Source organism: Halichoeres trimaculatus, unplaced genomic scaffold, assembly GCF_033239565.1.
Source record: "Halichoeres trimaculatus isolate MK-OKI-2021-1 unplaced genomic scaffold, fHalTri1.1 fHalTri1_scaffold_10, whole genome shotgun sequence".
In the NCBI taxonomy this organism is placed as follows: domain Eukaryota; kingdom Metazoa; phylum Chordata; class Actinopteri; order Labriformes; family Labridae; genus Halichoeres; species Halichoeres trimaculatus.
Genome location: NW_027437187.1, coordinates 9543679 through 9558933, shown reverse-complemented (window position 1 = coordinate 9558933; position 15255 = coordinate 9543679). Strand labels below are relative to the sequence as shown.

At 40.3% G+C, this 15255-nt stretch overlaps 1 protein-coding gene across 1 annotated transcript in view; it reads left to right on the top strand.

The window, feature by feature from the left end:
• cdh13 (cadherin 13, H-cadherin (heart)) overlaps window positions 1-15255 on the top strand; it is a 516276-nt gene that overhangs the window by 409483 nt on the left and 91538 nt on the right. Inside the window, exons 10-11 of the mRNA XM_074678416.1 lie at window positions 9995-10177; window positions 10265-10518. Of these exons, the coding sequence (XP_074534517.1) occupies window positions 9995-10177; window positions 10265-10518 (437 nt within the window). The remainder of the gene's footprint in view (window positions 1-9994; window positions 10178-10264; window positions 10519-15255) is intronic.

Here is a 15255-nt window from a genome sequence, read left to right as displayed (position 1 = left end):
GAAAGAGAAGTAGCTGCTTGAGCATGTAAACAAATGTGGTTTAAGTCAGGGCGGCTTTCTAAATATGACTCTTAACATTGTAGCATCTACACCAGTATTTTATTTTTATGAAGCAGCATAAACAAAAGTAACTGATGCAAAGTTTTAAAACTTTTGAACATGTATTACTGAACAACTGATTGTTGACAAACTGCTGATCTAGTGGGATTTTTACCAACAACCATCTCTACAGCTTGCATGGTCCCAAAAAGAGAAAATACCCAGTGAGCGGCAGTTCTGTGGGCCAAAATGCCTTGTTGAAGCCAGAGGTCAGAGGAAAATGGTCAGACTGGTTGGAGCTGAAAGAAAGGCAACAGTAACTCAAATAACCGAGGTCTGCAGAAGAGCATCTCTGAACACACAACACGTCCAACCTTGAGGCAGATGGGCTACAGCAGCAGAAGACCACACCGGGTGACCCTCCTGTCAGCTAAGAACAGGAAACTGAGGCTACAATTCACACAGCAACACCAAAACTGGACAGTAGAAGATTGGAAAAACGTTGCCTGGTCTGATGAGTCTGGATTTCTGCTCCACATTCAGATGGTAGGGTCAGAATTTGGCGTCAACAACATGAAAGCATGGATCCATCCTGCCTTGTATCAACGGTTCAGGCTGCTGGTGGTGGTGTAATCGTGTGGGGGATATTTTCTTGGCTCACTTTGGGCCCCTTAGTACCAACTGAGCATGATTTAAAGTCCACAGCCTACATGAGTATTGTTGCTGACCATGTCCATCCCTTTATGAGCACAGTGTACCCATCTTCTGATGGCTACTTCCAGCAGGAAAACGCTCCATGTCTCAAATCTCAGATCACTTAAAACTGCTTTCTTGAACATGACGATGGGTTCAGTGGCCTCCACAGTCACTAGATCTCAATCAAATAGAGCTCTTTTGAGATCCTCACCATGGATGTGCAGCCAACAAATCTGCTCCAACTGTGAGATGCTGTCATATCGATTTGGGGCAAAATATCTGAGGAAGGTTTCCAGCAACTTGTTGAATCTTTGCCACTAAATATTAAGATGGTTCTGAAGGCTAAGGTGGGTCCAAACTGGTGTACCTAATGATTTGGTCAGTGACAGGAATTGCTCTTGACTTTGAAGGGGTTGAAAACCTCAGTGGATAGTGTTTCAAAAACATCATATATTTTCAACAGGATACCACATTTTATTTCCTTCTGGTTTTCAAATACGGTTACTTTTTTTTTTTAATATAAGGAGAAAATCTATGAACATCAAACGAATTTCTAACCACATTTCAACACCACACAAAGTTTATTTTATTTTATTTTACTTATTCTTTAACCAAAATAAAATGAGTTTGTGTGATCCGCAAAGATGACCTATTAAAAGATGCAACGTTCATAGTAATGTGCTCTAGCGCCTCCCTGCTGTAACTGTAACTATTACAATGCAGCAAACTCTACTAGGATGGAAAGCCTGCAGTGTTGTCACAGGAGGTTTAAAGTGATAGGCCAGTGTTATGTGTTTCCCTCTCAGAGAAAATCTTTGGGCAGTGGGGACATGTCACAAAGTACTCTCCTCGAGGACAAATGAACAGCTGCTCAGCTGTCTGTCTGGCTGCCTGTCAGTGCAGCCCCAAGTGCCATCTGTATTCATAACACATTCTGACAGGCATGCACACATAAAACAGGCCGATTCAAACCCATCCGTTCATCCATGTTGGCTGCTGTTTGCTATCTGTAAGAATATGTTGAGCATATGTTTCTGTGCTGGACTGTAACTGGATGCATGTTTGTGTTTGTAGGAGGAAAGCAGAGCAAGATGGAAAAGTTAAGCAGAACGTAAGATTTCAGAGTAATATGTTTGCCCCTTAAACATATTTCATAACCCAAACTGACAAACATGTGTGTCCCTTTCCCTTCCTGCTTCCTTTCCGTAGCTGTTTTATGGAAACATACCTCTCCATTAAGGCCACAGCTTCAGTTTCCAGAATAAAAGACTGAAAAGGTCCTGATCACTGATTTGCTACAAGCAAACAATGCCAGCTGGCAACGGAAGACAAATTAAAAGCCTGTAAAAGAAATAGGAGGCAATTTCCATAGTGTTAATGAGGCAGAGAGCATTTAGTGTTCCTTCGTAAAGCAGACAGATGTGTATGCTTTTCCAAGGTTTCGCATCTCTTTCTGCAGCCCCCTTTGCCAGAATTTCAGCCTCCCTCTGAACCTCCATCTGCTGTATGAGTGGTACACTAAGCGCTCTTGACAATGTTGAGATGAAGGTTTAGTTGAATCATGCTCTGTTCTAACAAATCCACCAGCTGTTTCATTTCACTCTGCAGATGTTTTTCTTAAAGTCTGCATCCTCCAAAAAAATAAGACAAGCTCAAAGTCGAAAGAAGAAACTTGTTGCAGCTGATTTCGTCAGGGTGGATCTATTTAGCAATTAAGAGTGATTGGAGAGGGATTTGGTGATGATGTTTGGCATTTATCGGGAAACACTGTCAGCATTTCTTAGTCATCCTGCGTTTGGCTGAATATGTAATTTAACTGGCACTTTTATTTTTGTCAGTTTTCAAAGAGCCGATACTGAGAGGTGTAAGTAAATGCAATGAGTGAATACTGAAGATGGACTGATGAACCAGCAATTACTTTGACTTATTTTTGGATTAAATGCTGCCATACTGTTTTGTTATCAATCTAATCCCTCTAAACTCTCTTAAATGTTTCAGATAAAAAGTCTCATTTCACAACAGGCTGCCACAAGTACCAACACATCACTCCTTTTCTTAACAACTTGCAAAAGACACCTGCTGCTTTTTCTTTCAATTATTATTTTTTTTTCTATAATGTATTGAGATACAGCGGATGCAGCACTGCTGGGTTACCGAGGTCCCAGCTTGAACCAGACTCTGCAAGGATCTGCCATTAAACAGACCACATCTTTAACTTCACTGAGGTCTGCCCCTAAAAACTTCTTACATACTTATTTTTTTCATACACATAAGGTCAGGGGTGTGGCATCACCTCTTCTTTCACCAACACTTATTAAATGTTTGGGAACCAGTGAAATGTTGTCTCGTTAGGATTTCAGCTGCCTAACAGCTCAGGATTTACTTTGTCATGTTTCATGATGTGCCAAATGTAAATAGGTGACAAGTGACGACTACAGCTCGGCCAGGATAGAATGGTTTCAGTGCTCACTGGTTTCTGAATCAGTCAGGAACTGATAACCTGAAAGAAGTAAAAAGAAATACAGAATATCAAAGCTCCAGTTTGGGTCACTTTTGGTAATCTTTGCAGAAAAATCCATCACTTTTGTCCCTTTACTTATTTTGTCCTGTGCTTGTGTTTGTGGAGTTTTTAAAAAAGATACTTGTCCTTCTTCATAATATCCTTTAGCTTATTCAGTACAAGTTTATCAAAAACAACAAAAATTTCTCAGAGAATTAATTGGTGAATTTGACTGACACCTACCCAGTGTCAGGTGTCATTCACAAGAACATTATGACAACTAATTAGTCATCTTCTTAAAGAAGAGGTATTGTGCTTTTAAGGCTTAACACTGTCCATCTGGTATCCCCTTAGTGACTTTGCATGAGTTAAAGCTTTAGATATTTAGATATTCCCGGTTTCTCACACTGGTCTTTTAGAAAACCCTCCATTTCAGCCTCTGTCTGAAACACTTCCTTTTAGCTGCTGTCTCTTTAAGGCTCCCCACTCCACAAACCTCCTTCCCTCTGGTTGGCCAGTCCTCTGGAGGTCTGTTAGGGTAAAACTACTGGCAGATCTTGGTGTTTAAGGAGATTCTTGCATTGACCTTAACTTTTCAGCTCTCTGTCAGTTAAAGTAGTCAACTTCTAACTGGAGCTTTTGCTTTGGTCTGTTTCACCAAATGTTGGAAACTTCACAGGAAAAACAGTTGGGTTAAAAGACAGCACAATTTGGGCTGATTTATAACTTGGCCGCTGGGTCATTAGAGCACTAGCCCAGTAGTAGTTACATTGACCCAGCAAGATGGGTTTGTCCATTTTAACCCAAGGGATGAGTTAAATATTAACCCAAATTCGGGGTCAAACATTATTATTCAGTAATTTGTCTAAATCCAGTCTAACCAAAACATGCAAAAAACAAAGGCTGGTACAATTTAACTCCATAATATTGAACATGTTCTATAAAGCTGTGGAGCTCAGACACCCAGTCCATGCTGTGGAAGACAGTCAGTCCACGCCGAGGTGCACAGATTGTCAGTTTGTGTCTCATGCCACCAGTAGCATAGAAAGCCTGTGCCCCTCACGCTATATTGCAACGTACAGCAGGGTCTCATATCCACTGCATTCCCTCCTCACTCATGGTTACAAAATTATATCACAGCAAAAAAAACATTCTCTTAAATTTTAGGAGAGCAGTTATTTGAAGTTTGGTCACACAGAATATTTAATTGAAAAGGTGCAAATATGCACGAGTGCTCTGTTGGTGTCTGGTTGATGGAGCACATCTGTCAACATGATGACACCATGACGTTGAAATCACAAACAACCCTAACCCTAACCCAACCCATGTATGTGGGTCGATGGATTTTAACTCAGCACTTAAGTTGCACAAAAATAACCTAAATCTAATCTAAATGACCCATAACCCGTGTTATAACCCAGCATTTTAGTAGACAGAAAAAAAACAGATGTTTTTAGTGTCGACTCTCAGGACCTTTAACCCCAGCAGCATGAATTTTAAAATGATTTACTCAGACAAAGGCTACATCTTGTGTAGGGCATGGACAGGATAGAGCTAAGACCAGCCTTATAAAGCATAATACAGCGGGTCGATACAAAAACAGGTGCTTGGCATTTTACAAATAGATATTTGACGCATTTCTCACCAGGAGACAGGGTAACAAAAAGCCAGTAACACAATCATAGGTATAAATAGCCCAACCAAAAATTACAGTGCTCAAACTGTTAAATGAAACTGCACATTTTCTGTTATTTATTTCTGCTTTTAAGTTGTTGTGACTCAGTGATGACCCACAATTACCTCCTGGCAGCTTGGCATTACCCTGAAGTTTTATGAGACACGTTATTGAAAGAGTCTGGGATAAAAGAAGGATGAAAATGAGTTTTAATATGAAGACTTAGGCTGTAATCAGCAAATGACCTGAGTGCAGGACAATTGTGACTAGTGCTGACTGTATCTATCAATCGATCTGTCTATACATCCATCCATCATTGATTGTTCAGTGTTATTCTCTGTGTGAGTGAACTGGTCAGTGGGCTGTGATTGTGGAGCTTGTGTGTGTGTTCATGTACGCTCCTGGTCTACACACTGAATGTGTGTTTGTGTGCCCTTATTTTGTTCTTGGCCTGCACTGCCCCGGCCACACGGTCATCTTTTTCTGAGAGTGGAGCGAACATGATCCTCCCCTGTAATTGGCCCTCTGTCTGCAGCTGGGAGACTCAGATAAAAACAGCCTGCACACACATACAAAACCAAACACACACAAATACACACTTGGATAAAAGCAAACTTGGAGGCAGACCTTTTTCCCCCCTCTCCCTCTCCCTCCTTTTAATGTTTTTAAGTCATTTCGGGCTGGAAGCTTTGCCTCATAGTTTGTCATTTCCTTCCAGTCTTTCAGGTGACTGCTTGCTTTGTGCTCAAGGTGGAATTGCGGCCTTATCAGCGGCAGGGCAGGAGCCCAATGGCCACATCACAAGAAATACAGCGTTTCCTCCAGCCGCATGACTGCCCCACATGATTAAACCCAATCTGAGCGGCTGTTGTCAGTTTTGTCTGTACTGTATGAGTGAGCCCGTGTGTGTGTGTGTGTGTGAGTGTGTTGAGGTGAGAGCTTGCAAATGTTGCATTTGAGCTTTATCTGCACTTTGAAGTCTGGAGGAGCATGAGGAATGCCAATGAAGGCTTGTTTCTGATCACAGGGCTTGTGTCTTGGAGTGTGTGTAGGTTGTGTTTGAAAAATGGCTTTTGCTGCTCTGGGGTCTTACACTGAAGCTGAGGCATTTTCTGTTCAAATTCCAGCGTGTCCCACTTGTTATAAAACGACCACTGTGATTTTTCTTTATGTTGTCAACAGCCTCCTAATTTTCACTTGATGCTTTCAGCACCAAACTGCCGCGGGCTTGCAGGACAAAGGGGCCAACAATGCCCGTGTGGGTACAAACATCCTAACAGAACATTGTGTTTCCATCCACTGCGCCTTAAATGACAGAGAATGGTTCAAAGTGTTTTGTTTCTTTAAAAAAAAAGCTTTGGTGGAATAAAAAAAGAGCAGTAGAAAGGAAAGAGGAGAAATCAATGTTTGTCTCTCTTCAGATAAATGCATGGAGCCCAACAGTGTAAGGCGGTAAGAGGGTAATCTGTGAAACAACAATACCAGGGGCTGACAGGAGACGCAGTAATCTAGGCTGGACCAGCGCTATCCTTAAACAGAGTGTTCTGTGTCTAAAAGATTACACTATAAGCTCTGACACCATAATGGTCCTGAAACACACACACACACACACACACACACACACACACACACACACACACACACACACACACACACACACACACACTCTTCGCATAATTGCCTCTGCCTGCCTGAAGCTTCTGCCCCTGTTCACATTGTAGTCTTTAGTGGGCGCCGTGCTGGCAGAAAGCATCGATAGGAATCTGATTGAGGCCTGCTGCCAACAATGAGCGGAGAGGTGGGGAGTGATTGACACTGAAAATAAATGAAATGCGCCGTGAGGAGACGACAGCAGAGAACACAAAGAGTGTTTATTCTGTTACGTGTGCTGTTTATCCCTGCATTCTTGTGTGTATCAGTCCCTGGAATTATTGTTTGGGCAAAGGCTTTTTTCTTGGATTTGACAGCCGAGTATCTGACCCGACTGACAATTCAGCTCTCCATATCCTTCTCTTTGCTCCTTTTTTTTTTTTTTTTGTCATAAGTCTCTCTGTTTTTAGTTGTAGGAGGGGACACCAGTTTGTCTTCTGAAAGAGGAAGAAAAAAAGACATTTAAAAGTTTGTTACATAAACTTATATCACTATATGTGTTTTTATTTTTTTTAATAAACTGTTTTGTATCTTGGATCTATCTTAAATAAATGTTGCAGGATCCTCTGTCCCAATGGTCCTTAACTAGCTTCAGGATCCACCATCACTCCTTATAAACAAGCTGCAGCCCAAATCAAAAAAGATTTCAACATCTCAAATTTATTGGATGAAAATATGTTAAAGTCTGAACCCACAGCAGCCGCTGGGTGTCAGACGATTTGCACAAAACAACATGAATGCGAAAGCGACAACACAACAGAAGAGGTAACTTGTACAAACGGACACAGAAAAATTGTATGAGTAAGTAAATTATTAACTTCATCTATGATGAATGTAGCTTCATTGGGGTGTGGCCTTGTAATATCCTTCATAGTACTTGTATTTCTTTATTTACATTAGCATTTGAGCTGTATTTATCATAGCTTGAGTTATAAAAGAAAACAACCATTCACTTACTTTCACAACTTTTCTGTCTCTGTAAGGAAAACTGTCCTCTTAACTTCCATTGTGGTTGTACTTCCATTGTGTTGTGACTTTTGCAATCGTGTTGGATGTTGTGGTGTTTGCATTCACATTGTTGTTTTTTTGCAAATCAGCTGACACTTACTTGCCATTGTATGAACTTGATATATTACAAATATCACAGTGTGCCAATAGACACAAAATTCAAGCTCACAATAAAAACTTACGGAGTGCTGGTAGAGAGGAAAATATTCCCTTTAACACTCAGAGGGCTGCATTTAACTAAAAACCAAAAAGTAAATCTTGGGGACACAATATTGTACATAAATTAAGGTTACATTTAAGGTTACTCTCAACAGTGTTTCATGCCCAAATACGAAATATAAGATTTTTGATCCACAAACTCAAAGTATGCTAATCAAGGTGACATTTGAAAAATCACTGCTCTAGCACTTGTATATTGAAACCAACAGCGCTGTGGCGCAGCTACTCCAGCATCTTTTGTACTTTAATGTTTATCTGAGGTAGTGCAGTGGTTAGTGCTGCTCCTGGTTTGATTCACCAGCAGGGCAGGAACCTTTCTGGGTGGTTTGCATGTTCTCTGAAGGTACCCTGGCTTCTGTCCAAAAACCTGCTCTTCAGGTTGATTGGTTTCTCTAAATGTCCCATGGGTGTAAATATGTGAATATGTAAAAAGTTGTCTGAATCTCTTTGAGCCATGTAAGACACGACTGACACGTTAAAGCAGAAGCTCTTCTTTGCAAAATGACAGCTCAGAAATGAGAAAATACAACAGGACCCTCCACAAAAAGTAATTATTCTATCCCCATTTTTTTTTCTATTACAGAATCCACCACTGTAAGTTGAGGGCGTACAGGGGAAAAGGTCACTAGGAACAGTTGCAGCTGCTTTGTTCTCCTGATCATCTGAAAGTCTCACCGTAACATTCCTGTGCAACCAAGAAGTTAATTTGTGAAAAGGAAGTGAAATGTCCATCAAAACTAAATGGATAGCGGCATATTTAAGCACAGAAACATTAATTAATTTGCAGCAACATTTGTGATGCATTTAGCCCAAGCTGCAACCTCTTGTCTTAATATATTAAGCAATGAAGAAATGCTAAAAACCACAGTTTGTCAAGAGTCTGTTTGAGGCTGGCTCAGGATGTACCCTAAACCACACCAAGACAGAAAAACATTTTCACAGCAGATATAAACATGTTTACCGCCTGGTACACTGAAAAATGTCTTCAGTCAGAATGGCAATTTTTTTGTTGTTGTTGTTGTTGTTGTTATTTATTTATTTGTTTCTTGAATGCTGCAGCTTAGAAGATATTAAGATCACTACTTGCCAAATCAGAGGAGCAGATGCTAATTGACAGGCAATCGCCCTTTAGTTGTCAGTGAGGAGGCTCAAATCCCGCCCCATTTCCAATATGACTTATGCTTTTCATTTGCTTCAAACCTGTGTTTCAGAAACAGACAGGTGATGTCACAGATACTACACTTATACATTATGCAGTCTATGGTTTAGCCCTTTGCACTCTTTTGTCAAATTAGCAATGTGAAGTGGGCGCCAAGGCAACACAGTGGTTTTGTGAATCAGACCTTCAGAGTGAACAAAAGAGCTGAATCAACTCCTTTTGTAAGTAATACACGTTTAGTTTAGATTAGTTTAGTTTTTTTGTTTAAATTTCCTGGACAGTCCCCTTTAATTAACTATACAGTAAACGAGGCAGCTTTAGCCTTCATGGCTAATTTCCTGCTGTAGTCCCTGGCCAGTTGTAAAATAGGCAGCCTAAAATGTAATCATTAAGTTTTAAAATACAATTAAATACAACAGAAAAGACATAACATGTATGGTTATAAAAAAGCCTAAAAAAAAGGGAAAAGACAAACAACTTATCTCACAACATAAGAACAGACATAAACAAAGCACGACAGAGCAATTCATGCATTAAAGGCAAGACTGAGGCAACAAAGGGTGAAAAAAATAATCTACATTCAAAACACAGATAAGACACTACACTGAGGCAGGCAGCAATGTCTATATCACATCCAACACCTGTAGTTGTCACAATTTGAGATGGGAAATAAAAGTGAAGTATATATGTTTGTCTTTTATGGTGTTGGGCAGCGTTTTCCAATTTTGTATTGCTCTGAGGGAAAATGATTGTTGACGGAAAGTGCTCTTTCTGAGTGGAATTAGAAGGTCACCTCTTGTGGTTCTTCTAGTAGTCTGGCTGTTTTTATATTGGACCGTGAATGATATTAGAGGAGGTGGAGCAGTATTATGCAAATGTTTTTGTATTTTATAACATCTTCCCAGCTCAGTAATTGACAGTCATTTGATAAAATGCAAAGTATGCTGTCCACTGCTTACAACTGTGTTTGTTCTTCTCTAGTGTCTAAATGAGAGTGTCTCATGCTCATAACTTCATGCAGTGTTGATTCATCTGTCTCCTCCAACAGTTTGAGGCGTACGTGTATGAGGGATCAACGGGCGTGGTAGTCAACCTGACAGTGGACGACAGAGACGACCCAGCCACGGGGGCGTGGAGAGCGACCTACTCCATAATAAACGGAGATCCAGCACAGAGCTTTGAGATCCAAACCAACCCAGACAACAACGAGGGGATGCTCTCTGTCATCAAGGTAAAGATGAGAAACTGCCCCCCCACATACAGCAGATGGTAAAGATATCTCTGCCCTCTGACCCGTCTGATCCTTTATTTCTTTCAGCCGCTGGACTACGAGGCCACGGCGTTCCACACGTTGCTCATCAAAGTGGAAAACGAAGATCCTCTGGTTCCTGACGCAGGCTATGGTCTCAGCTCCACAGCGACGGTCCATGTCACAGTCCAAGACATCAACGAGGGTCCCGTCTTCTTCCCAGACCCACTGATAGTCACCAGGATGGAGAACATCCCAGTGGGCAGCTTTGTGGCTGCGCTCAACGCTACAGACCCAGATATATTACAGATACAGAGCATCAGGTAAGACGCTGGTGAAATCATATGAAACAAAGCGTGGGGATGTTTTAATTGAGCGTCTTTGTGGAGGACTGAGAGAAAAGAAAGAGAGCTTGTCTGTGTGATGAATGTCTGCTGTAGCTGCTTAGTTTTGTTAGTAATGAGATTTCAGAGTTTGGCTTTGTTTGGTTGAGCAACACAATGAAGTATTGTTTGTTTTCTTTACTTATAGAGCAGCAGTTAAAGTTGCAGTTTGCATAAAAAAAGCTCTTTAGTGACTGAGAGCGTTAAGGCAGAATTATAGAGCAGATATGTTGGGTAACGAACGGTTCATATTTTAGCTCGCCATATCACGACTTCCTTTTTGCCTCTCATGTTTCTGAACTTTCATCACTTCATCCTTTTTATCTCCCCCATGCGACGCTCATCTCCTGTGTCACTCTGTTCCCTATCTGGAATGTTTTCATCGCCCTCAGACTGCTTTATCAGCCTGTGTTGTGTAAACAGATGAAAGATATTGCCCAGACATCCTGCATTTTACTGACACAGGTCAAACCGTCCACCCCAGTCAACGGAAACGTCTCCGAGCAGGGTAGCTCATTAACTTTAATTCTGTTACAGAAAAAGCCCTCTGTCAAATATCACCATCATCATAACAGGAAGGCTATTAGTTTCACTATGTGCTACAATAAAAATGATTCCTCTGGCTGCCAGAGGGAGCTCTGTGGCGTGTGCTTCACTTCCTTTTACAAGATGGAAAACTCATCATTACATTTATTGGCTTTCAGGCCTAATTTATACTCAATTTAGATTGCTCTTTTCCCGCACCCTTGGAGTTATATATCATGTAAAAAGAGTGCTAAGTAAACACATGGGGATAATAATGACCCAGGGAAATAAAACTCACCAGATCGTGACTTAACTGCTCAAATTATTGATGCTGCTTTATGTGCTGTAAAGTGCAGTCGCTGTGTCAGTATCAAATGCTACATAACACTGAGTTGTTCCCCTGAATGTTGTGGAGGAGTCAGGACCTGTGTCTATAAAGCTTTGATAAGTAGCTGTCTGAGTTCACCGGTCAGGTCATGTGATGGTATAAATTTTAAAATGTCTGGAGCACAAACTGCACTCTGAATATAAACGCTGTGCAGTGTACAAGCAAGCAGAGATGATGTGTGTTGTTCAAGCTCAGAGTGTAAAGTGGGCAGATTGAAACAAACCTCTTCATGTTCATGGTTCATTATTTTCAATTTTTAACTAAGTTCATGGTCCAAAAAATTCACTTAAGATATTGTTCAGTGGAGTGTCTTATGATTCAATCAGTATTTATTTTAGCAGCTGCTTTGTTGTTTTGTTTCGGTTTTAGTCCAAAAAAATATTTGGGAATCCAAATTTTCTGCCCTGGAGTTTTACTGTAGGACATAAAAACCTGATTTATTAATTTATCTATCTATTTATTTATTTGTTTGTTTTACCTGTTTATTTTGCATTTTTGCATTTTTGCAGATTATTATTATTATTATCATTATTATTATTATTATTATTAATTGTAATTTTGTCATATGTGCAGAAGTTACCTAACATAGTTCCTTGTTTGATAAAAGGTTAACACTTCTTCTCATCTTTTATCTATGTGTATAATTTTGCCTCAACTGTGCTATCCCTGTTAGTCGATAGAGTTGTGAAAGGTCTTTCCTCACGGATAAAATTAGAGTAATAGAAGAAGGATCCTCACTTTGTGTCACAGAAAAAGAAAACACTCATTCCCCAAATGCTATGGCTCTATTTTAAATCTCTGGCTTCAAATTAAAGTTCTATGGATGAAATCCGACCATGTTACACGTTACGATGATCCTTGAATTCAACCTGCAGTGATTGGATACACAGTTTACTTCACTTTGAATTGCTTCTTTATCTTTGACAATGAATAGTTGATTAAAACATCTTATAGGCAAACGTTAGCTGAGCTGAAGACATGGAGCTGTTAATGGTAGCTGCAGCAAAAAAAAAAAAAAAAGTTAAATATTGAACAGACATCAACCCAGTTGCTGGTTGTGGTCTTGTTACAGCCCCACTGGATTGTATGAAACTTTTCTTCTATCCTCCTGTTTGACATCAGAGTATTGCTAACAAAGCTTGGTTGTGATGTTTGTTTGATGAAAGTTGAATTTCTGTTCTAAAACAAAAGTTATACCAATCTATACTTCTCTGCTAACATATCAATGCGTTTTACCACATACATTAACATCAAGCAACAACTCACAATACTTAATGAATCCTCCTTGCGTGCTGTCACTCAGTGTCTCCAAAATGGATTACACTCACATCCCTGTTCATGAACTGCAAACTGAGCTTAAACATGTTGATTATACTTCTGATAGACTTTTTTAAGAGCTTTTAAATAGTGAGAGTGTTAGAGTGTGCTTTGAACAGAAAGACTGCACATCAATTAATTCATGTAAAGTTTTGAGTATGATTAATATGTTTAAAAACGTATATCTATTTCGGTGATAGATAACGTATTGTTTTGACACCATTGTTGACCATTGTTTATCATCTTCTTGGAACATTCTTATACTGGCTACTTTGCATTATCTTGAAGCACTGAAGGGAAGGATCATGATGTTCTTTTACTGTTATTTTCTCTACTTTCAGTTTTGACCCTCTGAGTTTTATGTATATGTACAACACCTGCTGCTCCTGAGCTAAAAACCTAAAAGAGAAACTTCCCACTGATGCAAGATTCGGGTTTCACTGGTATGTTTTTGTTGAACAACAGAATAACAGGATGAATGTTTGTGTGAGTCACTCAGGTCAGAGGAGGGTGAACAGCTTGAGTCGTCTTTTCTTTTTCTGTTTTCTTTCTTTGACACGTACACAATTTTGAAAGTTTCTTTTGGGTTTTAAAGCTATATTGATAGCTTAAAAGTCCTCTCCGAAATGTGTTGCTGCTTCATCTATCTATAGACATGGAGGACTCTGCATTTCCGACAGCAGCTTTGTATTTCTGACTGATATTTCAAGACGTACGTCGGCATCTTCCTATCTCCATCCTTCCTGCTCTGCTCTTTTCATCTGTGGTTACATTTCTGTATTTATTTCATGGTTTCTGGCTTTGTTGCTGTTTTATCCTTTGACATTTTGCCACTAACAGTGACTTTGAAGTGTCAGAAATGTGACCTGCAGACAGGCTAAGGACACAGGGAGGGAGAAATATTTGGAGAGCTGGAAATAGCCGGAGAGCTGGCACAGGAAGAATATGAGAAAAAAATGAAGATCTGTTTACCTTCCTCTCTCCTTTCCTCTCTCTGCATGTGAGTGTGGGTGTGTTTCGTTTCTTGCTGCTGCTGCTGCTGCTGTGTGAGTGTGTGAGTGTTTGTCGCAGTGGGTCTCAGTGTGTCTGCCCCCAGGGACACGTAGGTCAAATGCATTTGACATGGAACACAATGCCTTGCTGAAGCAGTTGCACACTGCCAAGCACACACACACACACTCTCGCACAAACATGGGTTGGTTTTCTGTCTTCTTTTGTAAGAACAGCTTTAAATCTTCACAAGTTAAAAATGAGGCACATGCTACACTGCTTTTCTTGACACCCAATGAGCATATGTAGAAACAATGGGACACCATGAAGCCAGCTGTTAATTTGTTTAAGCAACTTAATTGATGAAATGATTGTGTTGAATCCGACAGTTGCTCAGGTTCTTTGTTTCTAGTAGTCTTCTGTGATTCAGAAGAATTATAACCAGTGTCCTCAACCTGTGCAAATCTGCCTTGTGTGACATTTCTGATCAGTGGCTTAACCCAAAGCCAATTCTGGCACCATACAGGCTGGATTAAAACTCCAGGAGGAGATTAGTCATAAAAAACAGAAGTCACAGAAAATGTTTCCATTTTTTTTTTTCCCTTTAACTGGATTTACTGTAGCAAGTAGCATTTAAAGGTAGGGTCTGTAGAATTTCCTTAAAATAAAATAGTGTCAACTTTAACAGCAATAATCAAGGGCATCTATACAGTGTGTTAGTGTCTGTTCCTGCATCAACCCCCTCCTCAGCCTGTATGTTGATGTCTTGGTTGTTTCGGAATGTTTCTGAGCAAAGGTAAGGGTGGTTGCCTCAGCCAAATCCCAGTGTGCCCAGTGCGCTAGTGACTTTGACTGTTGATAATAGTGGAAGAAGCTATCCTGAGTGGCTACAAAAGTGGATGTAGCACGGAGGAAGAAAAGCAAAACCAAATGGAAACAAAACACCAATCAGATCAAGCTTTTACCTTAACGAGGGTGAAGCGTAGCTCGACTTCCACTCTCTTTCGAGAACTTGGAGAGCAGTACGGAATGGAAAGCGATGTGAGTTAGCTTTCCGCTAACCAGGATGTTTCAAATACTGGGGATTAGCTTGTGCTAACATGCCAAGTCAGGGCTCTTGAGTCTCTCCCATGCAGGTGGTTGCTGGGCTACTGAATGTGTTCACGTAACTTCAGTCAGAGGCCGTGGGTGTGCGCTGCTGCTGGCACTGATCCAAGGAGGAGCCCAGTTTGAATTTGTGTTTACAAACAAGTAATACAAATTCCTGCAGACCCTTCCTTTAAGCAAATGGTGAATCTAGATAAATAAAGTAATTAAAATGTTCAGATAAAAACAGATATGCAACAAAAGACATACTAATCCATTTTAAATGTAGATATTCTGATTAAAACACAAGGAGGTATCATAGCAACCAAATGAAATCTTTTTCACTTCAGCCTCTCAAGGAGCAGAGGTTC